At 45.1% G+C, this 27,680-nt stretch overlaps 1 protein-coding gene across 2 annotated transcripts; it reads right to left on the bottom strand.

Annotated features, from left to right (window-relative positions):
* Nucleotides 1–302: 302 nt before the first annotated feature.
* CDC42EP3 (CDC42 effector protein 3) lies at nucleotides 303–23,614 on the bottom strand. Of its 2 annotated transcripts, none has more exons than XM_029231400.1 (2): nucleotides 22,796–23,090; nucleotides 303–2,297 (listed from the first exon to the last, which is right to left on the bottom strand). In XM_029231400.1, the coding sequence occupies exon 2, from the start codon at nucleotides 2,059–2,061 to the stop codon at nucleotides 1,264–1,266; it is 798 nt and encodes a 265-aa protein (XP_029087233.1). In that variant the 5' UTR covers nucleotides 2,062–2,297; nucleotides 22,796–23,090; the 3' UTR covers nucleotides 303–1,263. The 2 variants fall into 2 exon arrangements, with proteins under 2 accessions (XP_029087233.1, XP_029087234.1); XM_029231401.1 differs by lacking the exon at nucleotides 22,796–23,090 and adding an exon at nucleotides 23,462–23,614 and having other exon boundaries at nucleotides 309–2,297.
* Between the last annotated feature and the right edge of the window lie 4,066 nt (nucleotides 23,615–27,680).

The raw sequence follows: 27,680 nt of genomic DNA, 5'->3' as shown, positions 1-27,680 counted from the left end.
CCGTGTTAAAGTAAGGGAGGAGATTCACAGAAATGAGTTTTTGAGAAGTTGGCATCAGTGCTGAATTAAAAAAAAAAATTCTCATCTCACATGTTCATTTTTCCTAAAATTGAGGGGCCTTATTTTTAGAATCTCAAACCTTTGGGCAATAATCAGAATTACTGAGTGGGTGGAAATCACCTCTTAACCTTATTTTAAAGGCTCACGTACACTTTACAGAAGCAATTTTTCTAGCCCTGGACTTGAAGAAAATATAATTACTGTCTTATGTTTTTGTTTATTACTATAACCAAGCAAGTTGATTTTAACATTTACTCTTTATTGTGTTGTATGAAGTACCTATGTAATGCAAGTATGTACTGTACTAAAATACCCATATTTCCAAATAACATTATGTGGTGTAGCCCACAGTCTCTGCAGAAGCATTGTGAGTAACCTGTGCCTTTACACTTTACAATCCATTGTTGGCTGATGTGAAAAGTATGATAACAGATGAAGAAAAAAAAAATAAAGCTAAGTATGAATACATTTTTCCAAACATACACATACACAGCTTAGAATGGAATCCCAATGGAAAGTCAAATGACCATATTTGATGTAGTACCTATAAAATGTAGACTCTGCAATAAAGAGCCAAAGGCACATAAAAATATATTTTAACTTTAAAAATAACTTAGTTACAGTAATACTGTGCTTGTGTCTTACCAACATGTAGCTGACAGTCAAAATTTCGCAATATAGATATAATATATAGAGATATATAAGAGCTACAAGCAAATCCCCGAAACCCATAAAGTTGTTCAAATGTGAAAACACAGAAAAGTTTTAACACTGAAGAATTTGCTATGGTGAGCCCAAACGATATAATATAGAAAAGAGTCTAGAAAAAAGGCGTGGGTGTTAAATAAATTTTAACTTCCTCTTGCTCAGAAAATGCCAGAGTACTGTAAAGGTCCTTAATGTGACTGGCACAGCCCTTCATAAGTAGTGCCAGTCCTGGCCAAGCCAGATTTCTTATGTGTCTGAAAACAAAAAATGTGAGCTGTACATCAGCAATGCCCGCCGAAAATGGGTTCTGACTCACTTCCTCTCTTTGCCAGGACAGGTTTTTTTTTTTCACTGTTTTTGCAAACAGGGCATACCAGGTAAAAAAATATTTTGTAGGAAAGTTATTTTAGAAAACCCATCACATGATAGCAAGTATAGCCGGCGAAGCTCTTCTCTTTGTGGTTAGTTTTGTTTTGTTCTGTTTTATGATACCTTTTACCCCAAATGAAAAGAGCCGGCGGTGTCTTGTTTCTTATTTTTATCCATGACATTCAGCACCTCATCTAGAAATGAGGGCCCAAGATCGAGCTGCAGGGAGAGGAGGGAACCCGTGAGATCAGAGAGGGACTCCTCTGATTTAGTCTTTTCCTTGACGAGCTCGCACGGGGCGGAATGGTCAAACATGTCCTCGGCCGCCCAGTCGGGATACTGTTCGGAGAGGCTGGAGGAGTGGCTGCCCCTGCCCTGGCTGGACTGGGATGCGGACCCGCTGGACCCCCACGAGACGTCCCCCTGGTGGACCGTCCCGTTCTCCAACAGGCTGCTTTCCTCCGGAGCCTTCTCCTCCATGACCGGCTCACAGCTAAGCCGGGGCAGCTTTCCCGGCCCTAAGGACTCCTGTTTGGAACTGAATGTCACCGGTGACAACAAGGGCAACATGAGTGCCTGGGACCCTCCGATGGTTGGGAGGGAGATGGCGTTTTTGAGCACCGGAGAGGGCGTTTCTGTGAACATGGAGTCGGAGGTGCTGTTGGCCCGTAAGAACTCGTTATGCCCGGGGAACTGGCCCATGCGCGCTTTCTCCTGGTTTCCAGGTAGAAGCTCATAGTTGCCTTGAAGAAAGGAAATGTCTCCAAAGACATCGTGCTGGCCCTCTTTGCCAATGTGAATGGTGTGGCGGAAGTCTCCAAGGGGAGGGCTGATCATATCCGGAGACAAGATGTCCCTCAGTTTAAATTTCTTTCCTTTCTTGTTATTGGCAGCTTTCAGGTAAATTGGGGTCTTGGCTGGCATTTTGGAGTTTGAGGATGTCGATTTTGCAAAAGGGGAAAAGGGCGACTTTCTTCACAGATGTTATATGTTTCCCAATATCCTTTTTGATAGGAACTGTCACATCATTTTTCTCAAGTAGCTCAGAAGTGGCTCTGAAACGAGATGGAGGTCTAAGAGGCCTTCCTGGACTTACAGCCAAGCAGGGCTTTCTGGAGAGCCGGTTACATCCGCCAGTCCCTTCCACAGCATGGAGAAACCTGGAAGAGAAACCAAAGCAGGTTATAATTAGCTGACCCTTCAGGGATCACTTGGGCTTGACTTTTTCACTTTTTCAAGAGCCTGTAAATAATGGCAGGACCAGTTCCCATCTGAAGCCAAACTTTATTTTGTTTCTCTCCATTAAGCAGGATAAAAACTTTGATCTTAACAAGGGTCCACTAATCTTAGTCTTACTTCAGGGGAAAAAAGAAAAAAGGGAGAGAAAGAGAGATTAAAAAACCCAAACGTATGACATCAGCACTTTTTAAACATGGTCATGGACACAATTTTCTGGATACGTCTGAGATTTTAGTCCTTTTCCTCTGTTATAAGAACTGCTCTCAGCACATGAGCAGAGTGATTTCAGCTCCTTAGACACAACTGAATTTGTTTTAAAATATATTTTCTCTCTTGCAATGGTGTTCACACTAGCAAGACGAAGAATATTTTGTTCTTGATTGACTTCTTTATATAAATAAAAATGCAATACAATGAAGTCCTATAAGGAAAGGAACTGGAAATATCATTTACTAAGTGACAGTGAAGCTAGTATCCAGCAAAATCTCAGTGAAAATGCATTCTTAACAGTTGAGAAAACTGAGATTCGGAAGTCAAAAAAAAGGAACACCCTTTCTCAGTAACATAAAGCCATTATGGAAGTTGGAGCTGGAATCAAGTTGTGGCATAGAGAACGGGGCTGTCAGAAATTTCAGGATTTTAACCTAAATGGGAAAAGAATTTGAAAAAGAATAGATACATATATATGTATAACTGAATCACTTTGCTGTACACCTGAAACTAACACAACATTGTTTATCAACTATACTCCAATATAAAAAAAAAAAAAGATTGTGAAAAGCAAAAAATAAAATTCAGGATTTGGCGACATTCTGAAATGGAAGGAAAAGAACAAAACTGCTTCTTTTTCAAAGAGAAAAGTGTGATCATACATAATAGGTTGGGTCTTCACTTGAGAATACTTTAGAAACATTTGCTGATAAGCTTGTATCCTTTCCCTGTGGTAGGCAGGGTTCCAAGTAAGTGGCTGCCTGGTGTTAATGCCTTTGTGGGTAGAACCTGCGAGTTGCTTCTAAACAAGGTGATGAGATGTCACAGCCCTGATTAGGTTACATTATAAAAGATTCCGTTTTAGCAGACTGGAGGGAGGCTCCCTTTACTGGTTTTGAAAAAGTAAGCCACTGAGAGAGGGCATATGGAAATGAATTCTGCCAGCAACCTGGGGGAACCTGGAAGTGGATCTTTTCCCAGTTGAGCCTCCGATGAGACCATAACTCCGACCCCTAGTTTACAGCCTGATGAGACTATGCATCTAAGCCCTGCCTGGACCTCTGACCTGCAGACACTGTGAGACAGAACACAGGTAGGGCTGTAAGCCACTATGTTTGTAATTTGTTACCCACGTAGAAAGCTAACACACTCTCCCTGCACATGCTATATGACACAATTAGAAGTGATGGGCTACAAGAAGGTTTGGGGCTCTCGTTTTACAGATGAGAACCTCTTCATCTCTTGAAAATAATCCTCCAACTCTTCAGTCACATCAGCTGACATGGAGAAGCTAAACCCTTCGCCACTGTGGGAATTCCTAAAATGGCTCTGCTGTGACCTCTCCCATTGGGCTCTCCTCCCCCTGGCCGCAGAGCAAATAAATAAGTAAATACTCCGAGGGCTGGGTTAGATGGTGGCTTGAGAGCCACATTTGCTTTGTAGCAGCTGGAGGCCGTCTACATCTGCCCCATATTTCTTTCCTTTCAGCAACAGTTTTAAATTCATTTGCCTGTGGCAGATGGTGAGGACTCTGCTCCAGCCAGGTAACAAGTAGCTCTGTTTGGGAAGTGGCAGGCACCCAGCCCTGAGGAGGCAGAGAAGGATGAGCTGGAGAGACCACCCCTACCCTGGCTCTGGGAATGGGGAGGAGGCCAAGGTGGCATGAGGGTTTGCACCCAGTGCAGGCTACCCTGGAAGTTGTCAGATAAGACCACACACTCCCCGGAGGTGCCTGGTGGGTCGGCCTTCCCACTTCAGATTAGGAAGGCACAGAGATACCATGTTACTAAAAGAGACGCTTGATACCAAGTGAGTAGATGGGGAACCCTAGCATGGGAAGACATGCTTGTGAGTCTGACATTCTCATAGTTTTAACTCTAATTTGGGTCTTGTAATAGTAACAGAAGTGGAAGCCCTGGGTCTTCGTGCTAAAACATCAATGTCCTTCCCCTCTAAGTGCACAACAGCCCAGGGCCCCTGCCACCCAGGGTGCCTGGTGTCGCCTCCCTGCCCCTCTAGGCACAGTATGATGACCACCTGCAGAAGCAGCTAGGGCGCTGGGCCTGCAGAAGGTGGGGGGCAACCCCGAAGAACAGCTGCCCACTGGAGCTGTGTCCTCAGTGCACAAGGCCAGGAGGGCAGCTGCCATGGAAAGATACAGTGTGTCCACTGCAACTCCAAGGCATGTGAGGGCTGCATGTGGTCAGCTGGTGGAGCCAGGGTTATGCAAGGCCAGAACCAAGGCATGGCATTCATTTCAGATTCTTTAGAAAAACCAAAATAGCACGAAGATGCAGCTAGAGTGCTTCTCTGCTCCTCTGACTGGATCACTCACATTCACCCTTTACCTGTACAGCAACTGGGGATATTGGGGAGCAAAAGCAAGGAGAAAAGGTAGAGGGTATGCCTGCTACACTTGGAAGGCCCAGTCCTCAGTCCCTGCCTGGCCACAGCCATGGCCATGGGCCCTGCAGGCCCCTCGGCAGAGGCTTGCTCGACCTGGTAGAAGCTGGGTTTTATGTCAGTGGAGTGGATGCAAAGGTGGGAGACAAGCAACAAAAAAACAAAGAAAAAAGTAAGAAAAGGGTTGGTGAGCAGAGGCTAGATAAGCTGCAGGCAGTAGATTCTCAGGAGTGGGAAAAGAAAGGAGAAATCTTAAAAGGCATTTTTCTTTCTTTCTACAAATATTTACATAGTATTTACTGCATGACAGGGATGGAGGCTTCTAGGACTTTGGAAACAGTAATTTGTATTGAATTTCTATTGTGTGCCAGGGCTAAGAGCCCTCCAATTCATTGGAAGTTTAAGGAAAAAAAAACACAAAACGGGAATTTGGTGCAAAAATGTCAGTTTTACAACTTTAGACAAGTTGATGTTTGTGATATGGTGCTGGGGAAATATCTGAGAGCTCTGACCCATCCATCTATCTTATCTGTTATCTTTCCTCCTCCAGCTCAGGGGCAACCATGCTTGATCCTGGGAGAGACAATCCAATACCCTGACTGCTTCCTCCCCTCCTTTCTGCTTTCTGAATGTTCTGGGCTCCTTGGCTTATCAGTCAGTGGACAGCCATGCCCCAGGCTGACTGCTCAACAACTTCTATGCTGTTGCTAAAGCAGGAAACTGCAGGGTGGTTTGTTCACTGGGAACAAAGTGCCTGGTCCTGGGGAGGGTATGTGTGCATCTCCTGGGAACCACCAACGTGTCATATGACAAGAAATGTTTATTGAGAACGCCTCTATGTGCTAGGCACTGTTCCAACCTTCGGTGTGTTCTAGCTCACTCACAAGAACCCATGTTAACACCCCCATTTTACTGACGAAGCATCAAGGCACAGGCTTTGCCAAGGCCGCACGGCTACTAGGCACTAAGCCAAGTGGCTGGGCATGGGCTCCAGACATTGGGGTCTTGCCATTTAAGGAGCACACTCCCTGGGAAGTCAGTCAGCTCCCAAATGATGAAGGGGGTTCTTTCCAAAGCCTCTTTAAGATACAAATATGTGATAACACGATGGGCTGATAAGGGTGGGGAAGCATGCACAGGTCTAACCTCAGTGGAATGCAGTATCTATGAAAACTACAAATCACATTCCTTAGGCCCCGGAATTCCACTTAACAGAGATTTATCCAATTTACGTATATGGGAAATAAGGAAATAATACATATACAGTGTTGTCAGTCCAGCATACTTTATAACAGCCAAGAGTTGGAAACAACTGAGAATTCCCTGGTAGTCCAGTGGTTAGGACATGGAGCTTTCACTGCTGGGGGCCCGGGTTCAATCCCTGGTCAGGGAACTAAGATTCCACAAGCTACGTGGTGCGGCCAAAAAAAAAAAAAAAAAAATGGAAACAACCTAACTGTCCACCTTTAGAGGACTGTTTATACAAATTAAGGTGCATCTGTACAAATGAATATTACACAGGCCTAGAAAAGGATGAAGCAGCTCTTTATATGCTGATATAGAAAGAACTTCAAAGACATATATCTTCAAAGGAAAAAAAGAAGTGCAAAAGTGTGTAGATAACATCTATACTGGCTTGTATGTAGATAAGCTTTCTCTGGAAGCATACACAGGAAATAATGGTGAGGTGCCCATGGGGAGAGGAAGTAGATGGAAGGGGCTAAGGGTGGAAGAGAAACTTTTCACTGTACATCCTTTCATGATTTTGGATTTCTGAACTACGTGCATGAATTAGCTATTTAAAAAAAATAAGTACGAGGGTTGTTTCAGGCTCAGATTGCACTTTCCTGCAGAGACAATTTTATACGTAGGTCCTAAAAAGTCTACCGAACCCATGAGTCACTGATCATAATGCAAAAAATATTATGGGAAAGTGGGTTCAAAAGCCAAAATCTTAAGGCAGAAGGCCTCACGAGAGGGCTGAGCCTCATCTCACCTGAGCTTGTCAAAGGGACAGATCATTCCTTTCTGTGGTGATCAGGCCTTCACCAGAGGCTCCACTAGCCTGTAATTGTAGGATGGAAAAGGTGTCAGAAGAGGTTTTTCGTCAGAAGGAAATGAGAAGAGGGAAGAGACCCAGGATGCTGGGGAAAGTGTGGGTGGCAGGGTACCCATGTGGAGGGAAGCACAGGCAGGTGGAGGTACTGGGGCTCAGGGGTATAGCTCCTTCTCTGAGAGATGGTGGTGATGCAGATGAGCAGCATTTTATGATGGAATGGTCCTAAAGGCCACAACACGAAACCCCGTCCCTCCTCACCATTTTCTGAAACGGAGACTTGGGCTCCTGGAGGCTGCTGGTGGCTGACCCACGTGGTAGCAGACAGAGCAAGGGATAAATCAGAGGGAGAGCCTGAGTCAGGTGGACACCCAGGAGGAGGAAGCAGGAGAAGAAGACAGGAAGAGCTAAACCAAAAGGGCTTACAGGCCTGACTAGAACTGGAGAGCCAGCCCTCCTGGGTGTTCCATGATCCAAATGAAGAGCATTTCCAGCCTTTGCGTATCGGTCAGGACTCTACCACCATCAACGGCTCTCCACACTTGGGACTCTCCTGCTCTCCAGCTTTCCTACATTGCCATGATTCCTCCACTCCCACCGTCTTGGAAAGAGAGGAAGGAAGAAAGGGAGGAAGGGATGAAGGACTGGAGGGAGAAAGGAAAGAAAGAAAAAGAGAAAAAGAAACCATCCTATGTGTAGACCTTTCTCAAAACCCTGCCCTTGACCCTGAAATCTGAACTCTCCAAGATTGCTGATCCCGTTCTCCAGAAGTTCTTAGATCACTGTTTGCTCCTCTTCCCCGGCTTAGATGACATTTGAGGTAATATTCATCTTGGAAATTATAGATTCCTCTGAAAACAAAGGTTCCAGCTCCTGGGCACTGGAGAGGAGAGATTGGCCAACAAAAGGGTTCAACTCCCCAGTCAGTCGCCTGTCACCGTCTATCAAGGTTAGAGAGGATGTCCGGCAGATGTGTGGGCGAGAAGTCCAGCTGCAAAGGCACAGACCCCCACTCACAGGAACTTGTGAGAAGCTCAAGGGTTCCAAGACACAAAAGGACTCAGGAGGAAGTTGAAGGCATGGTTTTGATAAGAAAGGCAGTGTCAGGTGGTCATTCCTGTACCAGGCCAGACAATTCCAGTTTCTTACATGTGACTGATTTAAGCATAAGTGACAGTGTTAACAAGAGAAATCAACACAGAAATAATAATTCAATGAAGAAAACAACTGAAGTGGTCACCCTTCCCTTCATTTCCTTATCATCCTTTTGGTAAAGAGAATGATGCTGAAAAGACCAAAACAGGGCAGCAGCCAGGAGGTGGGGGAGAAAAGCAAAGGGCTATGAAAAAGTCACACACTCAAAAATCAGTCCCTGGATGACCAGAGTTGACAGTACTGGCAACTCACAGGGCTCTGAAAAGAACAAAGGGGTTGAGATTTTTAAAAATTCCATTTATTTTAAGAAAGGAATGTTTGGTTTGTCTACTAATTGTTTTTAGATTAATTCTTAGGGGACAGAGAGGATAAAAAAGTTCTTGCATCCTGCACAATAGGTTGCAATGTTAATCTAAAACACGCATGCATAAAAACAGGGCAGGTGTGGGGGAGGCATGTGTGCGTGTGGCTGTCCTGGGGGACCTGTGGGCCTTTTCCTTTCTTCAGCTTGCAGGAAGTGAGTCTGCACTGGACTTCCCCTTTCTTGCTTAGTTGTCACGTCCTTCCAAGACCCCCTAACTTCGTATCACTTTTCGCTTTGTCTCAGTGTTGAATCAGCATGCCCTTCTTCCTAGCACCCAGATGCAGCACCGCTGCACCATCTGGGCCCCAAGCAAAAATACTTGGTTATTCCTCCTTTGTGCCTGAGGCAACAGTCCCAGGGAAGGATGGTGGCATGGCCAAGAACCCGCCACCCCTTACACCCACAACCATCTCTGGGGTATTGCTCTTCGTTGCCAACATAGGGGAGACAATTCCACTGCGATGAGCCCTGGAAAAGTGTATTTCACCCTGGGCTTCACACTTTAAAGGGATAAAGGTGACCTGGAACATGTTCCTACAGGTTCCCAGGAGTCCAACAGGGAGACAAAGGGACTCCGTCAGGACACGTGAGAAGGTGAGGCGGAGCAGCTTAAAGAAAACTCAAATACTGAGGGAAAATGAATCTTCAGGGATCTGAAGGATTCACTGAACTGCAGTGGAAAAGGGATTAACTTGTTCAGTATGAGAGGCCCTAGGGCTACAAAAGCAGAAGCTACAGGGAAACAGCTTTTGGATCCTCTAAGGGAGAACCCAGGGTTCTGGCAAGATGGAATGGGTTGCTGTGGGAACGGGGCAGTGTACCGGGCATGCATGGAGGATGTCACCGGGCAGCGGCCTTGCCCCTGAGCATCTGAGATGTGCACAGTGGGTGGGGTCTCGTCCCTATTCATTTTGAGTCTCCCACAGGAGAAAACTATCACTGCTCATTTCCTTATGGCTCCACATCACACTCACCCATAAAAAACACTCAGACTTTTCCTAGAAGACTTTCCATTTGAAGACAGCAGTTATTACTAATATAGGGATGACCAGACAACCTTCTGTATCAGAAATACTAAAATATTATGACGATGAGGGAACTCATGCCAATCCTTTTGCAAACCTCTGTAGGAGTGTGTCTCTGGATCAAAGTATTTTAAAATTCAAGGAGAAAAAAAAATCATACTACTAGAGATTCAACATTGAACTTACATGAAAATCTAAGACAGAAATAAATGTAACCAGAGAATACCCTGGTAAATGGCATCCTGAAGGGATGCTTTTCATATTTTTAGTCTGTTTTACTCCACCCACAAGAAGATAAAAAATGCCTTTTCTATTTTTAGATTCTTATCCTCTCCCCATATTATCTGAACTGAGGACATAGCTATATGCTGCAAGCCTATAAAACGCCATTAGCTTAGTTCCCAGCCGCCTGGCTGTCATGCAAATGAACTTATAGCCAGACTGAGCGGACTATTTTATAGACCCACTCAAAGTCTATGCTACATCTCAACCCGCAATTATTTATAAAGGGACTTCTCGTTTATGATTCAGCTACAGCTTGTATTTATTTTTCTTTTACAACCCTGATTATATAGAGACCCACAAATACCATATGGGAGACTCACTGCTAATGTGCATACACTTCTCACATTTATAGGATCTAATTGTACTGTTTGAAAGGGTTTTTAGAAGCAAAATTGGAAGACAGAGCATCCACCTCAAAGTACCAACCCTGCACTTTTGAAGAGAGGCCATTTCAACCTTTCTCCCTATTAAAATGAGTTATTGAGGAGGACTCAAGACGGATGTGGAGCCCTGGCAGTTATAACGAGGCAGGAGAAGGGCCTGGCTCATTTACCATGATGAGTTTTACAAGGGATTCAGCCTCAGGGCTGGGCAGAAGGACCAAGGCAGAGGTGCTAGCTGGTGGATATGAATCAAATAAGACCATTCCTGTGAACTGCTCCCATGCTTCTAGAACTAATGGATCTGACCTGGTTTGTGAAGCTGCAAGGACAATATCAATACAGGATGAGAATCTCACCCTGAAGTTGTCAGCAACATTCAGCTGGGAATTGGCTCAAATCTGAAAACTCAGCTCAAATCAGATAACTTGTAAAGTTGCTTAGCTGCTCACCAAAAAAATAAAAAGAAAAAAACCCCTAATATTTAAGTCATTAACTATTCTATAAAAACTCCAACTATGGCAATAGGAATATCAAGTGATCCAAACAGGTTTGACAGGTGTCCAGAAATTCAGACTATGGTCACTTGACTCATACTACATATGGTATAGTGTTCTTCATCCTTTGTCTTCAGAGCACATCTAATTTAGGTCTCTTGACTACTCTTCCTTCCGTAACAGGATGAAGGGACAGATAGGGATTTCCATGCCATCCTCCCATCCTGCTAGGGCCCTTGACAATCGTCCACACTCGTTGCAGGGGCTCCTCTGCATCACACCAACACTGGGTATGTTTGGAACCTGGCAGTGGCCAGTGCATTCTCTACCTACTTCCACGGCAAACCCCACTGTGTTATAAACATGGAGGAGCCAGGATTTCAGCTATGGCTGGACTCCACAGTCTGTGCTTTTAACCACTGCTGATTTGATAACTAACGTGACGACTGCTGTGGAAGTGGGTTGAGAATGGGAGTGTCTATTCCAGGCTATCTGTCCTGAAGTCTGACAGCACCAAGAGGAAATGATACACTATGATCTCAACATCAGTGAGAGGCAGAGATGATAACCTGACCTTGTCATTAACTAAGAATGAATAAAATGGTCCCAGATACCAGCCTCTCCAACTCACTAGGAATTTTCAGTATTTTTGCCCTTGTCAAAGAATCTCAAAAGGGATTTGACTTCATGTGAAATAAAAGCCATGAGATTAAAATTTTGAGGTAATAAAAGCCCCTGAGTCTCAAGGAGAAAAAAAAATATCCTGTTCTTAGAAAAAAGCGTTAAGTGCTGGTAATTATTTTCCCAGAGGAAACACGTGCATCGTGGCCATGCATCGGGGCGCCTTGTACACCCACAAGGCTTTCGCCGGGACAATGGCTCCGTTCCCTTGCTATTGACACGTGACTTCCCTCCTGACTTTCTGAAACTAAGAAACCTGTGTTCCTTATGTGACTTGTCCTCCCACCTCTTTACCATCAACCATTATTCATAACATCCTCCAAGACCTGCTTCAGTCACTTCCTTCCTGGAAAAATTCTCAAACTCACCTCACGCAATCCAGGCTCATTACTGCCTTGCTTGGAGGTTTTCTTAGGGCTCCTAAAGAGCTTATATTTGTTTTCTTTCCTGTTCTCTTGTGATTTTGGGTCTGATATCTTCTGGTAGGTAGTAAGCTCAATAAGAATAAGGTAGGCAAAGGTGCTATAAAAAAGGAGCCGCTGTTGTTAACAGTCTCTTCTTTATGCTGGATCACTTACAGAGCCTCCTCTTAGGCTGCAAACACAAGAGGCCCTTAAATTGTATTGAATAAGCCCTTTTAGTTTTCCCTATGCCCATCCCTTAGATCAAGGGTCTGCAAATTATGGTAGGTGGGTCAAATCCAACCCTGTTGTCTGTTTTTGTAAATAAAGTTTTATTGGAACACACCAGTGCTCATTTTTTAATGTACTACCTTCAGCTCAGTAGTTCTCAACTGAGGGTGATTCTGTCCCATCCCCCCCACCCCCACCCCCGCAGGTGACATTTGGCAATGTCTAGACATATTTTTGATTCTCATGACTGGGGGTGGTGGCATCTACTGGCATCTAGTAGACAGAGGTCAGAGGCACGGCTAAATGAACATTCTATGACGCACAGGACACTGCCCCCACAACAAAGAATTTTCCGGCCCCCGTTCCCTGTAGTGCTGAGGGCTGGAAACTGGTAGAGCTGCTTTCAAATGACAAGGTCAGAGTTGAGTCGCTGTGATAGGCTGTATGTGGCCATCGAAACCTAAAACACTAAACTGATGCTTTATGGGAAAAGTTTGAACCTCTGCCTTAGACGTTGGCATTTTCACGGGGTTGGATGGTGGTTGTCCATGGCCCAGCCTTCAACAATCTTCCAGCAATCACACCCCTGTCCTTGGCCTCAACTACCTCTAATGCTAACTTCCAAATCTGTGTCTTCAGCCCGTACATACCTTAGTCTAGACCAGTGCTACTCAAAGTGGATCTATGGACTAGGCCAGTCCATGATGAGATAAGGAAAGAAATTGAAAGTAAGCTTCTAGAAACTTTATGACATAATCAAGCATGCGGATCTGTGGATTTTTCTTATTGGTCAGACTCTTGGCAAGTCTGGGAGCTGTGTATGATCAGGTCTGAGTGGAAACTGGGTGTGGTCCAAGCAGCTACTCATTGTGCCAGGTATCCTATACAATCCATTGGAAATTGAAACAAAGAAACAAAACACTAAAAAACACTGGTCCTTCACAGAAAGAAGCACTGGACTTTTCTCCCCTAGTCTTTCATACCTTTCTCTGTTGCTTCCTTCAGGTACTTCCCGTTCAGCTTACCCCTGATGGAATTTGCCATCTTTCCTCCTCTTGCCAGCCCTCAGCATAGGCCTCCTGTACTTTTCCCTCTCGGTAAATGGCAGGAAGTCACCCAAATCCAAAACCCAGCTGTCATCCCCGACTCCTCGCCCTGCCTCATTCTCCACATCAAGTCCTATTACTTGTCTCCTCTTGTCCATCCTACTGCCTCATGCCTCAGCCTCACTTGTAGCTTTCACGATCTCTTGCACAAGGGCATTGGCCTTCCCACCTGTCTCCTTGCCTTCAACCTCATCTTCCACTTTATGTTTCAGTCTCTATCAGAATGCACCATCTAGAATGCTCCCTTAACCTTGAGTGGCAGGCCCACCCTTACAGCCTGGAGATAAGATAGCCTGTGAGGCCCACTTTAGCAATCAGGGTCTCGCCCAACCCTGCAGCTACATGTCCAGCCAGTCCTCAAGGCCTATACTACCCTTTTATACCTCAAACCCACCAACTCTCACACTATACTGCAATTACTAATGTCTACTCCACTAGGCTGCCTTCTCTTGGGGACAGACTATATTTAATTCATGGCTGGTACTGAACAAATGTTTGTTAAATGAACAAATGAGAAAGTTTGAGATTGCCTTGACATCTTTCCTCTTCAACCCTGCCTGCCCTGCTGAAAATGCAATCTGAGTCTTTCTGTGACTCCTACAGGAAAATAAATTTAAAAAATCATCTAGCAAGGAGCTGTCATCTATTTTCTTGTGGCAAAGGGTTTCTTTCTTTTCCTTTCTCTATCCGTGCAGGGTAAGAATTTAACAGCTTATCAATGTGAGCCACAGTAATTCTACAGACTCATATAGATTGTTGAGATTAAGGCAAAAAATATTTGTTGACATGCTATTTCAAAGGGAAAAAGACTTCCATCCATGACTGCCATGTGCAAATAGAGTCTTAGAGAGACAGGCAAGACTCTAGAAAGATCTGACAATACATTTCCCGGAATGCAGACTTACTAGTTACATTTAAGCCAATCTTAAAGAATGAGGCCCAGGAGAAACAATGAGCTTGCTCGCCTGACCTCTCCTTTCAAAAGGAAATGGATTAAGGGGAAACTTGGATTATTTAGCCCAAGATATACAAGGGAACCTGCAAGAAACTGTATAATGAACATTCTACAGAAAAAGATTGTTTTAATATCAGTGTATAGCTAGCACAGATCAAGTACTTAAAAAAAAAAACACCACCTATTAAATGAATTTACACATGGGCAAGCAAAACAGTAGATAGAGCTCTCACTGCTATTCTAGGCCTTAGGGGAGGAAAGAACTGGGTGAAACGTTGAGCCAGCCCTATAGGATTCTTTTACAACTCCAGACCATATGGGGGCCAGTTACCTCCTGTGTAAATGGGATAATCACCCCAAACCCGTCTATCTCTCAGGTGATTATAAGAGCTGAGTGTGAAAATCTTCATAGAGTGCTATGCAAGCACAAAGCATCTTTATCCCAAATGAAAAAGCAGAACATCTACTGAAATACAGTGCTAAGGAGGGGAACCATTCTAATTGCCAAAATAACCATATCCATTTTCTCCTTAAAATGTCTCTGGCAGTCACCAATATATGATTGCAGATGGGGCTAAAATGATTTGTGTCTGCCCTGTGAACAACTGGAATTCTTACCTCCAGCTTAATTAGAGAATAATTCTGTCAACAGGACACGGAGCTAACTTCTTTACATGTACATGTATCCTTTATCTGCAAGGGCAATTCCTCCAGCCTTGAGAACAAATGGGACTCCTTTGAGTTAGGAAAATTACAGCCAATGATTGGTCAGATGAAGAAAAATTTAAGGGCGTACAGTTATTTTCTTTAAATATTTGGTGAGCTTTCAGGTGAGAGGGAATCAGTACCATTCCAAGAAAAGAATTAGGTGTGTGATTAAGGTTCAAGGAGAGGCCAGGTGGGGCTGGATGGGAAGAAGTCTAACCAACTTGAGTTAATCAGCTTAAAGAATGGGAAAGGCCCATCAAAGGAAGTTTTCCAGCTGAGCCTGAGACTGTGGTAGGAATTCCAGAGGGGAGGGAGAGCATTCCTGCACTGGGAGAGGAGTTTGGGGAGATACCCGCTAGTCTGTGTTCCTCATTTCAAGTAGCAGCCCCCGGTATGTGCATGTAAGCTTCATGTACACACAGACAGGTAATAGAATCATAGATTTGTGTTTGAGATTTATTTATACTTAATAAAGAAAACGGATGTTAGAGTTCTAGCTTCTAGGGAATTTTAAGAAAAAAAATGCTTTTTAGTGAAGTTAAGACTATCCTTAGAATAAAAAGACTTTTTACTAGTTTTTAAAATTTTCATTATCTTTTCTCATTTTCCTGATATTAAGGGTACAAAGCAATGCCAGTGACTGTCTCTGAGAGCCTCAGCTTGCTCATCTGTAAAGTGGAGATAGTAACGGTGTCTTCTTAGCAGGAGACGACACAAACAAAGTAGAAATAGTTGCTAGTGTACAGCAAATTCAGGTTTGCTTTTGGAACTTTTATTTCCCCCCAATGTTTCTGATCTGCTGTTGGCTGCGTCTGCAGATGCAGAACCCACGGATACAGACAGCCAACTGTATAATTCCTCATTCTGCGAAAAAAATGGAATTGGGAAGAAGTCACTGTTTTACTCCCCATACTGCCCTGAGATATGTCGGCAGTGGCACTACCTGCCCTGTCAGGTGAGCCCACAGCTTAAGGGCTTAAGAGGAATACAGAACAAAATCCACCCACGAGCGTAAACTTCTACTAAAACTTATGTAAGGCCAAAAATCAACATTAGTTTGGAAAACATTTCACTCTGAAGTCATCTGAGAGCAGGAAAAGAGTTTCCAGTTTGGTGCAATGCCGTGCACAGTGGGACATGTGGCTTGAGCTGATTCATTCAGCGAGCAGCAGGCTTTGGAGAGAGCCTTCCATATGACTTCATCCAGTCCCTGGCTAGTCATTCACCTTCCACAATGTCCATTCAACAACAAACATCTAATAAGGACCTACTGAGTGCCAGGCACTATTCTAGGAACCGAGGCTACAGCAATGATGTGCTCACAGAGCCTATGTCCCAGCATGGAGACAGATGATCAGTAAGCACACCAATGATGAGTGGCTCATGCAGGCATGGCTGAGAGGTCTAGGTGAGCATTAGGAAACAACAACGCTCATCCTTCCAGCACCGGGACTGCCCAGTCTGTGCTGTAAGCAGACACATGGTACCGAGCCACCACAGTCACACCTGGGCAGGAGAAAGCTTCAGTGGAGGTTGGAACAGCCCGGCCGAGAAGACTTTGAGGAAGTTCTGGTGGTGGCCTGATTTTCAGAGTACCTTGGATGATCATTATCACCAAAACCAAAGGATTGGAGGAACCTCCTTTTGAATTTGAACATTTGGTAGCCTGGGAAGGAATAATTTTACTATGGTCAGACTTAAGCTTGGGTAACTGAAAAGGATTTCTGGCTTAACAATGCTAAGAGAAGATAACACAGGTAGGACTAGATTGTCCATTTTTTCATTAAGTCCTATTGTAAAAAAGATGAATGCCAAGCTAAACTAGGTTCAGTCCCTACTCTCAAAAGAGCCAGTAGTCTAGGCAGCCACAAGGGTCAACAAATGATCATTTAAACACAATCAGTGTTAAAATAGGAGAAGGTACAAGACACTATGGAAAATGCCTCAGATACAAGGAAAAACCAAACACAAAAAAACAGAATCACAGCTGTTTAGAGCCAGGAGAGAGCTTGGAGAACTTCTACCAGCTTCCTCTGCACCCCCATCCTTCCCCTTGCACATCTTCCCAGACCGAACTTACTCAGAGATGGGCAAGGATTCACCTTGTGACATAGCTGGCCAGTCAAGGGCTTACCCCCGTCTCCTGCTGTGTTAAAAATCAATGTTACGTGTCTGAACTGCTCCTTGGCCAAAAAAAAAAAGTTAAAAAATTAAATAAAAAGGGAAAGAATTCACATATATTCTGAAATGGCAAAGCCACATTTTACCTAAAAATGACTTTGCTTGTTTAAAAAGTTGTGTGTAGCCTAAATGATTATAATGGATTTGAACAGAACGGGTCTTTTTCAACTAAACACACAGTCATCTATCATTGGCATGATGCGTCTACAAATATGACCTTCAAGTTGTCACCAGAACATGACGGATTCCCAAATGTGTAAGCTGTCTAAATAGAGGCCTGACTTTGAAGTTCTCTGCCCTCCACGTTGGCTTGGGCTGTCCTGCCCAGATTTGCACTAGGTCTGTTTTTTAACGCAGGGTTTTACATATTAGTATAGTAGTAAGACTGCTATGCTAATAGGTGTCACTGATCCTGGCTCACTGGATTCTAGAGCTAGAGATGATCTGAAATCATCTAGAACCAAAACCTTCATCTTAGAGATGAGAATAAGACCCCGAGAGGTCACAGTTCCACAACCTGGGTCAGAGCTAAGACCAGAACCTATGTTTTCTGATCTCCAGTCCCTCTGTGATTGTCTCCACTTAATTCTGCATGAGTTTTATCAAATAGAATGGCGGGGTGTTTGCTAGCATCTTCTAGTGCATTCCTGTGTCTCTGGCCCTGTACACCCTGCAGTTCTCTAAAAGGTTCTTGAGTTTCTTCAGCTCTGTAGGGCAGGCTACAACCGGTGGTGTCTGCCTCTGGCTTGATGGTTCCCAAAGTGTTTCTTGCTAGACTAGTCCTGGCAGCTGCTCTGTGGGCAAAATGATTTGATAGACACTGTCTCCGTGTGGAGATTCACTGTACCAGCGACATTCAATGCTCTGAAAAGTCCTGCAGGGAGGGACCTTCATCAGACTGGTTTCCCAAAGAATCCTCTTCTGATGCTATTCCTGTCTCAGAGTTCACATGAGGTGGTGCTGTATTAGCTAACTGCAGGTGTGTGATCTCTGTAACGCTCTAACAAAGAATCAAAGGCTAGAAGGTTAATGATGACTTTCTCAAATATGCAAATAAAACCCAAACCACTGAAAATCCAGGTTTAAAAAAATTTTTAATTTGAGGTTCAAGCATTCTACTATTAATTCATGACTTGATCAAGAAAATACTAATTTGAACTCATCAGCCCTTAAACTCATCAGTTTTCTTGGCTATTCAGAAATAGCAAACTTTCTAATATCAATATGATTTGTATTATAAAACTGTATGCTTTAATTTAAAAAACTGCTCTTCCACCAGAGGTACTGTCAAACTCAGTCATCACTATGAGACTGGGTGAACCCGGGCACTCAAGAAGTACAGTAAGGCCAAGGAAGGCATCTTTTTCTAAAGGAAAGAACGTACCTGACTGTTGCTGTAGAACTATTTGGCTACTGATATTATTTATTCTGGTTTGTGGGATGCTGTTTTGGTTTGTAACCTTGAAAGGATGGGGGCAGGAAAAGGGGAGATTCCAAATGGAGGTGAACAGTCCTAACGCTGTTGCCCTCGGTTTTGAGACAACTTGGGTTATTTCAAGCCAAGACATCCCTTCCAGAACGCCTACTTCAATCTGAGCAGCCTCCCACAGCTCATCACAAACCCACAGTATCAAAGGCAGTGGAGGCCAGGCAGGCCCCTTGGGTTATCCAGGGCACCCCTCTAGGTTTCAAAGGCCTCCTTGCTCTGTCTTTCACACCAGAAGGTTATCTGGCAGGGTCTGGGGCATGTACAGAACTTAGAACTGTAATGAGGCCCGACTTCTGCCAAGGACAGAACCTTCCTGCACACCTTGCTCGTGGTTCCTGCATCTTGCTTTAGCTCCTCTTGGGGCAACATCACGAGTGCCAGGGACTGCAGGGCCAGGCACCATGGATGTGGTCACCAGTCTCAAGGAGGTGACTATCCAGATCGGTTATTGGACCCTGCAACCCCCTGACCTCTAGAACTTCAAAGTAAGGATGTGTTCCACACACTAAACTCCACTTCATGTTTGGGTCCTGATATTCCTAGTAAATCTGTTTGTTTATGGTATAAATTAAACTGCTCGGGTTACCGCTAGCAGTTTGATGCTGGATCCACTGCAGATGACCACTGGCCATACTTGTGAGTTGAACTATCTTCAGTAAATAAAATAATTCACATGGTATTCCCAAAGGCTGGCAATTACTGTCATCTTCCTTTGGGCGGTGGTACTGTGAGATGCAGTGTACTGCGAAACGAGTTCTCTGTCAGAGGCCAAAAACCCTTAAAAGAGTCTGATTTAATAGCTTCCCTGGCCTTCCTCCCTGTTGGTGAGGATGGGGTATTTATTTAGCATAAGGTCAAACAGACCTGAGTTCAAACCTGATTCTGCTGCTTACTTAGCTGTGTGACCATGGCCAAGTTACTAAACCTTTCTGAGCCTGTGTTCTCATCTGGAAAATAAGAACAATACTATTTACCTTAAGGAGCAGTTGTGAATATTAAATGAGACAAGTATTAAGCACCTAGGGAAACAACAAAAGCAATCATGAAAGCATCAACTTTTTATTGGGTCTACTCTGGACCTGGCCTGTTCTGAGTGTGTTCTTTTTTAACTCATTTAATCCTCAGAGTAATATTATCCTCATTTTGTAACTGATAAACTGAGGTACACAGGCTAAGTAATTTGCCCCAAGTCACACAAGTATTAAGTGCCAGGACCAAGATATGAACCCAGACAGCCTGCCTCAGAGGCTCTTAACTTCAGGGTTTTTTCCCCATCTCCTTAAGCAGAAGATGCTGATCTTTGTGGAAAATTAGCCAATCATTCATGCACATGCTGGGTTGCTAAACTGCATATGCATGTTTAGGTATGTTCCTTACTGTGTAATTTGGGGCAGATTATGTAAGAGGTCTTTCCACACCTGTAAAATGGGGATATTAACAGTGCCTTCTTCATAGAGTGATTATTAGAAATAAATGAGTTACTCAAGGTAAAGGGCTAAGAACAGGGCTTGGCACTTAGGGCAGGCTCCATGTAGGAAGTACCTTTGACATACAAATTCATGGAACAGTGGGATATATTAGGAGAATTCTTTGGCTTCGGTGCTTGGTAAAGATTTTGTGGCTAGCTTAATCTAGTAGTTTCAAATGACTGTACTGTCCTTGCTCTCTGGCAAACATACTGCATTTAAAAAACAGATTTTGGGGCTTCCCTGGTGGCGCAGTGGTTGAGAGTCCACCTGCCAATGCAGGGGACACGGGTTTGTGCCCCGGTCTGGAAGATCCCACATGCCGCGGAGCGGCTGGGCCCGTGGGCCATGGCCGCTGAGCCTGCGCGTCCGGAACCTGTGCTCCGCAACGGGAGAGGCCACAATAGTGAGAGGCCCGCGTACCGCAAAAAAAAAAAAAAAAAATAGATTTAAGTTTTTATTCCATCAGTGAATAAACAGGTACACAGGATTCTAGTTAGAAAGAAATTAGGCCCAGCTTAAATAAAATCAGACTGAAAGCAAGAATTTTCATAATTAAAAAAAAATCAGAGCAGTCTTCCTAGAGGTTTTTCAGGTTATGAATTGGAAGTCCACTCTCTGGATAAATGTTATGGCTACTGGGCAAAGAGCTTGTGAAAAATTTATGGCCTGGTAAAAGTCTGTTGGTGATGTAGGTTAAAACAACTTTATCCCCAATGCTGTTGAACACCACGAATTTTAGAAGGGAAAAAGGGCAGCTTTTGTGAACATGTTGGACATAAAACACCACTTTAAAGGAAAAGTTGGACAGCAGGTAGGACAAACCAGCTCGTGTGAACAGTTCTGCAATGATTTTTATGGCATTGTATTTATTCATATTGCACCACGTTTAAATTTACAATAAAAAGCAAAAAAATGTGCAACACTTATTACTCTGGCTGTCTTTACATGTTCCACTGAGATACAAAACAGAATTTCACTGCTCAGATCTTAAGGGAAGGGGGAGCTCATCTCATTTCATGTCTGTAGCTGCTGCCACAGTCATAGCACCATGTTCCAATCATGGAATTCATAATGTAAATCTCTTGCAGATGATAACCACTGGAAAACAGGAACTGCCATGGATCCAGAAAGGCTTCCAAATTTCTCCTCTAATGTTCTTATCTGTGAGCCCAGAGGCTGGTACTGAGTGTTTTATTCAATGAGTGATGCCTGTTGGGAAACCTACATTCTTTAAGAGACTTAATGAAGAACTCTCAACCATTCCTTGGTTCTTTGACTATTAGTCTTTATCATTAATTTCACATGAGACAATGCCAGACATTTCACAACTGCCCTAACTTATCTCTGAGTGTTTCAGCCTAATCTGAAAACATACCTGTGTAGCTTATTCTTAACTGTCACAAGAGCTCATAACAGATCTTAGCTGGTATCAAAAAGAGAATCTCTGGAACTGTCCAGAAAAGAAGCTGCATTTCCTTGGTCGTTAGATGAAAGATCTTTTCGAAGTTAGAAGGTTATAGGAGTCTTTTAAATTGCCTTAGGGATACCCCTGGGGCATCATCAGGGCTTCTAGGTGAGCCTTTTGTCTCCCCGTGCTTCCCTGGGAAGTCCCCAAGAAAGGCTTTCCTATTCAAATCTGCTGCTCTCCTGATTTGTGTTCTTTTTTAAAAGCAGCGCCCCCAAGAAACTCTAGGATACTACTGTGAAGCCTAAGAGCTGGGGGGTGGGGAGGAAACCTTTGTCTCCCTAACACACTCATAAATTCCCTCCCCTTACCCAGCACCTCCCACCCCACCACCTAGCATGCATCAGCGGCGACTCCCCCAAATACACCAGGTCTGGAAAGATTCATGTTGCAATACCCTTCTGACATTCCTATTCCCGCCCTCATTTTAATTCACTCACTTTTTTTTTTTTTTAAACAAAATGTAATTACTTGACTGTCAGCTTGGGCTGCACTCTGGGGCTTTTACTCCTTTCAACACAGCTGCGCTCCCGGCTTTGATGCTGCTGTCCACGCAGCTTGTCCCAGCCACAGCCTGGCTCTCGGTAATGTAACATTCAAGTGCATATTTATTTTTAAACTGACCTCTCAGACTGTACAGTATAAAGGAGGTCCTGCCAAAAAATATGCTACTTTCTATTTATAAGATGAAACACATGCCTCCCGAAGTCGAGAGGGGGATGGAGTATAATAATCCATAACGAAAAAATGGCCAGATCCATTCGTCCTTACATGTCCGATACTTGTCAAGACACTTAGTTTCAAGGAGAAAGGGGAAAAAAATATTGAAAACACTTCAGTTGTTCAGAAACCACCGTACCAAAAAAAAAAAAAATCGACTGCCAGATCTGCAGGTTGGAGCCCCAGGCACAATGCCCCTCGTCAAGTGAGGAGAGGGCACCCAGCGGGTATTGCCACCTCAGATCTGCACCGTGCACCCTGTGCAGCCCTGATGCCAATCCTCGGTGGGAGGGGAGCGGTAGCCATGTGCGGCTTGTTCTCAGATGGAAAAATGCAGTACGCGCCCAGAATGGCTGTCAGTAGCTCGGAGGGTGCAGTGTAGCCGCGCAGCCTCACCCTGTAAAGTGGTGGGCACAAACGGTGGAGCTCTGCGATCTGGTCGTGCCGGTCGCACCCCTCCCAGTTTGCTTTATGTCCCCTTTGATCCGTTGGACACCAGCTGGAAGGGGATGCCCTAGGTATCCCTGCTCCCTGTGCATTTCCAAGCCTAGCCCCCCGCGCACGCCGGAAGCGGCCACGGCCGCCGGTTTGGACATACACACGCGCAGAGAAGGAGCCATGGGCAGGCAGCAACTCACCAGCGGCGCCAAGGATCCCAGCCTCTGACCCCGGGGCCGGGCGCCGCAGTTCCCGAAGGCGCACGCAGTCCCTGCCCGCCACGCGCAGATCCAGCCGGGTCGGCCGGAGCGGCGCCTGCTCACAGCATTATGCGCTCGGAGACGGCGTGAAGGCGCCCAAGGCCGGGGTCTCCGAACTCTCCCCCAGCTCGGGCCCCACCGCTGCCCTCCCCGCCCTCTCAGACCGCGGCCGGGAGAGAAGGTGCAAGCTAGACTGAGCGCTCCGCAGCCGTACTCCCGTACTGAACCTGCGAAGGGCGGGGCGGGGCGGCGCGGGGCGGGGCCGGCGGCGCGCGAGGCGGGTCAGGGCGGGGCGGAGGGCGGGGGCCGCAGGCAGACCCTTCTAGCCGCCGTACCTGAGGCCCGGCCCGGAGCGGGCGGACCGGGTTCACCCGCGGCCGGGCCTGCGGGCCCCCAAAGGACAATGGATTTTCATCGTTACCGCCCCAGCGCCACCCCCAGGGATGCGGCTTCCCTGCGAGAAGCTGCGTTCGGCTCCCTCGGCACAAAGAAAAGTCTCGGGATGCTCGGTTCGAAGAGGGACCCGGGGTGCTAGCTCCAGGGTGCCCGAGGACAAAGGGACTCCGCCCGCACCCCGGACACCTGTACAAAACCTTGTGCGCCCACCTCTCTTCGTCCCAACGATCCGATCTAGCCCGGCAAGGCTCCGGCGCGGCGGCCGGGGGGCCCTCGGGCAAGAGAAGCCACCTGACCGCGCCGCCCCGGCCCGGCCTCGGGCCCCCGGGCCACTCGAAGCCCCGGTTTGGGGGGGAGGGTCGTGTTCTGACAGTTTCCAGCTTGATCCCCTTGGAGCTGCCGCCAAAACCCGGAGACTGGACTTGGCGCACTGGAGACGCCAGGGGCTGCTGGCTGAGCAGGGGCAAGCGAACAGCCGACGCTGCAGGTTTTTCCAGTCCAGGGGGAGGCGTTTCCTCTCCCGCGGGGTCCCTAAAAGAGATCTGCCTAAAGCTGGGGCAAGCGGGTGGCGGCCGCCCCCGGACGAGCGACGGGGCGCAAGTGGCGCAGTGGCTGGCCCTGGAGCGTAAAATTCCGCCCTGGGCGGCACCTGCGCCCGCTGCGCGCCCAGCCCCTTCGCCCGGAGGCCGAACGTGGACCCGGTTAATTAATTTTCTTAATCCGTCTCCGTCTCTTCCTCCTCGAGTCTTCGGCCTGGGGAATGAGTAGGCGACAGGAAACGGCGGTGTTTTCCGGTCGTTAAGGTCCCAGCCCGCACGTTCGGCCTGGGGAGGGGACTGGAACCCTGGAGAGTCGGGCTCTCAGGGCCCGACCCCAGCCCCGGGACTCTCAGGTTGAATGGAAATCCTGGCACAAAGAGCGATCCTCCAGGGGACCTTGACTTTCCAGAGCGGTATCAGCTTCAGGTCATCACAGCGACGCCCCTGGGTCTGTCTGCAACCTTGAAGGATGCACATTAAGCCTATGTTGTAAACCTCGTCTGATATTAAGGTGAAGTGAAAAGGAAACGGACACAACTGTTCTGGAAAGCAAAATACTTGGGTGGAGTGTTAAAAGCCTCAAAGAAAATAATAGTTGGCAGGTCAAATGGCCACGAAGTTGGAAGTCAAATACAAAATTCAGCTGAAGTGATGTTAGAAATATGACAAGCAAAACAGTCCATGAAGATAAGAGACCCAGCATCGTTTCTTTTCTTCAAATGACAACTACTCCGAAGTTTCCTTTGGCAGATACCTGAATTTTGCTCCAGATTCCTAAGAGTTTTACTAGGGGTTCATATTTCAAAATACACGTTCCATTTGGCACTAATGTATATATTTTATGTATGAATTTATTGAAAAATATTAAATGTTACTGGCCTACTTAGATAAAGTTATTTTATAAATATTTATGCATAGCTTTCATTGCACATAGTATTTTTATAAGTACAAATAATATGTATATATATTTATTAAATACCACAGGAAAAATTCCTATTGCACACACATTCTTTTTTTTTTTTCCCCCCCCCCGGTACTCACTGTTGTGGCCTCTCCCGTTGCGGAGCACAGGCTCCAGACACGCAGGATCAGCGGCCATGGCTCACAGGCCCGGTCGCTTCGCGGTATGTGGGATCTTCCCGGACCGGGGCACGAACCCGTGTCCCTTGCATCGGCAGGCGGACTCTCAACCACTGCGCCACCAGGGAAGCCCCGCACACACATTCTTTACACGTGTGTCTTGCGTGTAAAAAAGTTTTTTTCATTTGCTGTGTCATTAGATGCTGTTAAAAACACTTTATTTCCACATGACTAAGTAACTTGTTTTACAGCTTATGCAAATATAGAGTGGAAAGTTTTTTGAGGTAGCAATTTTATTCCCAAACCCCATTTTCACTTTTCTACACCATTCCTTAACTTCTAGAGACCTTCCCTCTCTGCCCTTTCTTTATGAGACTTCACTTCTGGGCTCTAAACAGTTTATCTGGAACCTACCCCTTCAAGGGCCTAGTGGTGGTGATTTGATTTATCCTGGCTTCTTTGATGTTCCACATTATTTATTTGCACTGGACATCTTGGTACTGAACATCCCCAGTGAGGGAGAATGCCCTTATATAGTGGATTATCCTTCCAAACGAGGCATTTCCTGTACCATGATGTCTTTTGGGTTTGGTGGATTTTTATTTCAATATGGAAGAGAGAGAAAAACTTTGCTTTAGGAAGATTTTAGGAGTTCTGAGATTCTGCTCTGGGTTACAGAAAAGTTCAGCACCTTGAAAAACAGGTGGTTACCTTAGAAAACTAAGTGAGACTAAGAAAGTGAACACAGAGAAGCTATTTTAATTAGTTTCAATTAATGTACTTATATCTGTAGAGCAAGCAACTGTCAGGTCCAACGATGGGGTATTTTTCTAGTCCCTGCTGTGGGAGAAGAGCCAAGAAGTATTAGCAGAAATCTGCAATCTACTTAGGAGGCAGAGAGCAACAAGCCAGTGTATGCAAAGTGCAGAATAAAATATTCTAGGCTTTTGCCATTAAGTATGGTCCTGGGACCAGCAGCACCAAACCTCGCTCCAGAGCTACTGAACTGGAATCTTCATTTTAATGAAATGTAGATGGTTCATGTGCACATTTGATGTGTGAGAAGCACTGGTCAAAAGGAGTGGATCTCAATCTTTTAAGTCACAGACTCATTTTAAAATCTCATGGGACTTATGAACACTCTTGTGAAAACACGCATGGAGGATTACACAAACTCTTTCGCATTCAATTTCAGGGTTCCCCTGAACACCAATCTATTGATGGCGAGGAAGTCCTAAGTAAAACCTCCGGTCACAGTGTCAGAAGAGCTGCTGAGTGTCATCCAGAAGAGTTAGGGAAGGATTCTTACAGGAGGCAGAGCTTAAATTAAGTTTTGAAATATGGGAGAGACTGAACAGGGAGAGGAGTCAAGAAGGGTGTTTCAAGGGGGAGAAATGCATGGGTAAATTGGTCCAGAAGAGAAAACAACAGATACCAATTTTTATACGGAGTAAGATGAAGCTTAATGAGGAGATTGTAGATTGATAGCACGGTCTCCTTGCAATTCATTATCACTGTTTGGACCTCCAAAAAATGAAACTGGACTGTGGGTTCAGTGGTTGTTCCACTTTGGGGGCAACCAGGAACCCTCTGACATATGGTTCTATGAAAGACCTCATTTCCAATGACCAGCTCTCCCTCTCACTCACTCTGCCCTGGCCACATGGCCTCCAGGCTTTTCCAGGAACTGCAGGAGTGCCTGGGTACTTCTTCCCCCGAAACCAAAAGGATCCCTTAAGGTCTTTATTCAAATGAGACTTCAGAGGAGAGGCTATTCCTCTGGAATAGCAGCACCACCCACATTCCCTTTCCCTGCTTAAAGCAGGAAGAATTTCTTCGTTACCTGACATTATATTATATTTACTTATAGATTCATTTATGGCCTGCTTCCTCTAATTTGTGGACTTTCTTTGCTGTTGTATCTTGCATACCCAAAGTGGGGGCTGGCACATAGTAGGTACTCAATAAATACATATTGAATAAGTGACCCCTTGACTACAACCAGTGATGAATGTAAAAGCCATGTTCACAAACTCCATAGCTCCAGAAATAGTAACATATTAAACATTCCTGAAATATACTATACATATGCTGAGACTGAATTTTCAACCACTTTTCTTTAGTCTAGCTGAACAAGAAATACTAAACACATGGAACATTTTAAGTCCTGAAATTCAAACATTTAAAAGTAAGGTTTACAAAAAATGTCTTTATAGTCCATGTACAATGCATAACTATTTCCCTTGTAGCAAAGCTGAAACACACTGGTGTGTACTCAGCTGGGGTTTTCCTCCAAAATGCCACATTCAGACTGAATTCTTGTGTGTATGTTCTTGATTATGCCCCCCCCGCCCCGCCAAGTTAGATTTAAGGAAAAATGTAAGAGAAACTGGAAGTTTAGAACATTTTGAACAAGAATGTCCTTATAGCTGGAGGATTCCCCTCCTTGCTACCCAAATAGAATTGCACCAGTCCTGGAAATAAAGTTAACCTGTGCTAATGAATTTGGCTGAACAGTTGCCAAAAGCTGAGGAATTTTCTAACCAGTGATTTCCCTGTAAATAAAGAACGTCAGGTCACATCTCGGTTAGGAGATTTCACTTTCACCTAATCAAATGCAGCAGGAAATAGTGTATATGAGATGGTGTGAGCATGCAGACTACAGGCCTAGCATACAGTTCTGAGCAGGTTAGACAGTGAACCACCAAATCCTAGGAGGACTCTTGGCATTTGAATTGGCTTTTGAACTCAGGTAGCACCAATTTTACTTGTGGGTAAGGCCTTCAAATATAGCTGCATACTTGGACTTG

This window comes from Monodon monoceros, unplaced genomic scaffold (assembly GCF_005190385.1).
Source record: "Monodon monoceros isolate NGI ecotype Baffin Bay Population unplaced genomic scaffold, NGI_Narwhal_1 Super_Scaffold_19, whole genome shotgun sequence".
Classification (NCBI taxonomy): domain Eukaryota; kingdom Metazoa; phylum Chordata; class Mammalia; order Artiodactyla; family Monodontidae; genus Monodon; species Monodon monoceros.
This window is presented reverse-complemented; position numbering and strand designations above follow the sequence as displayed.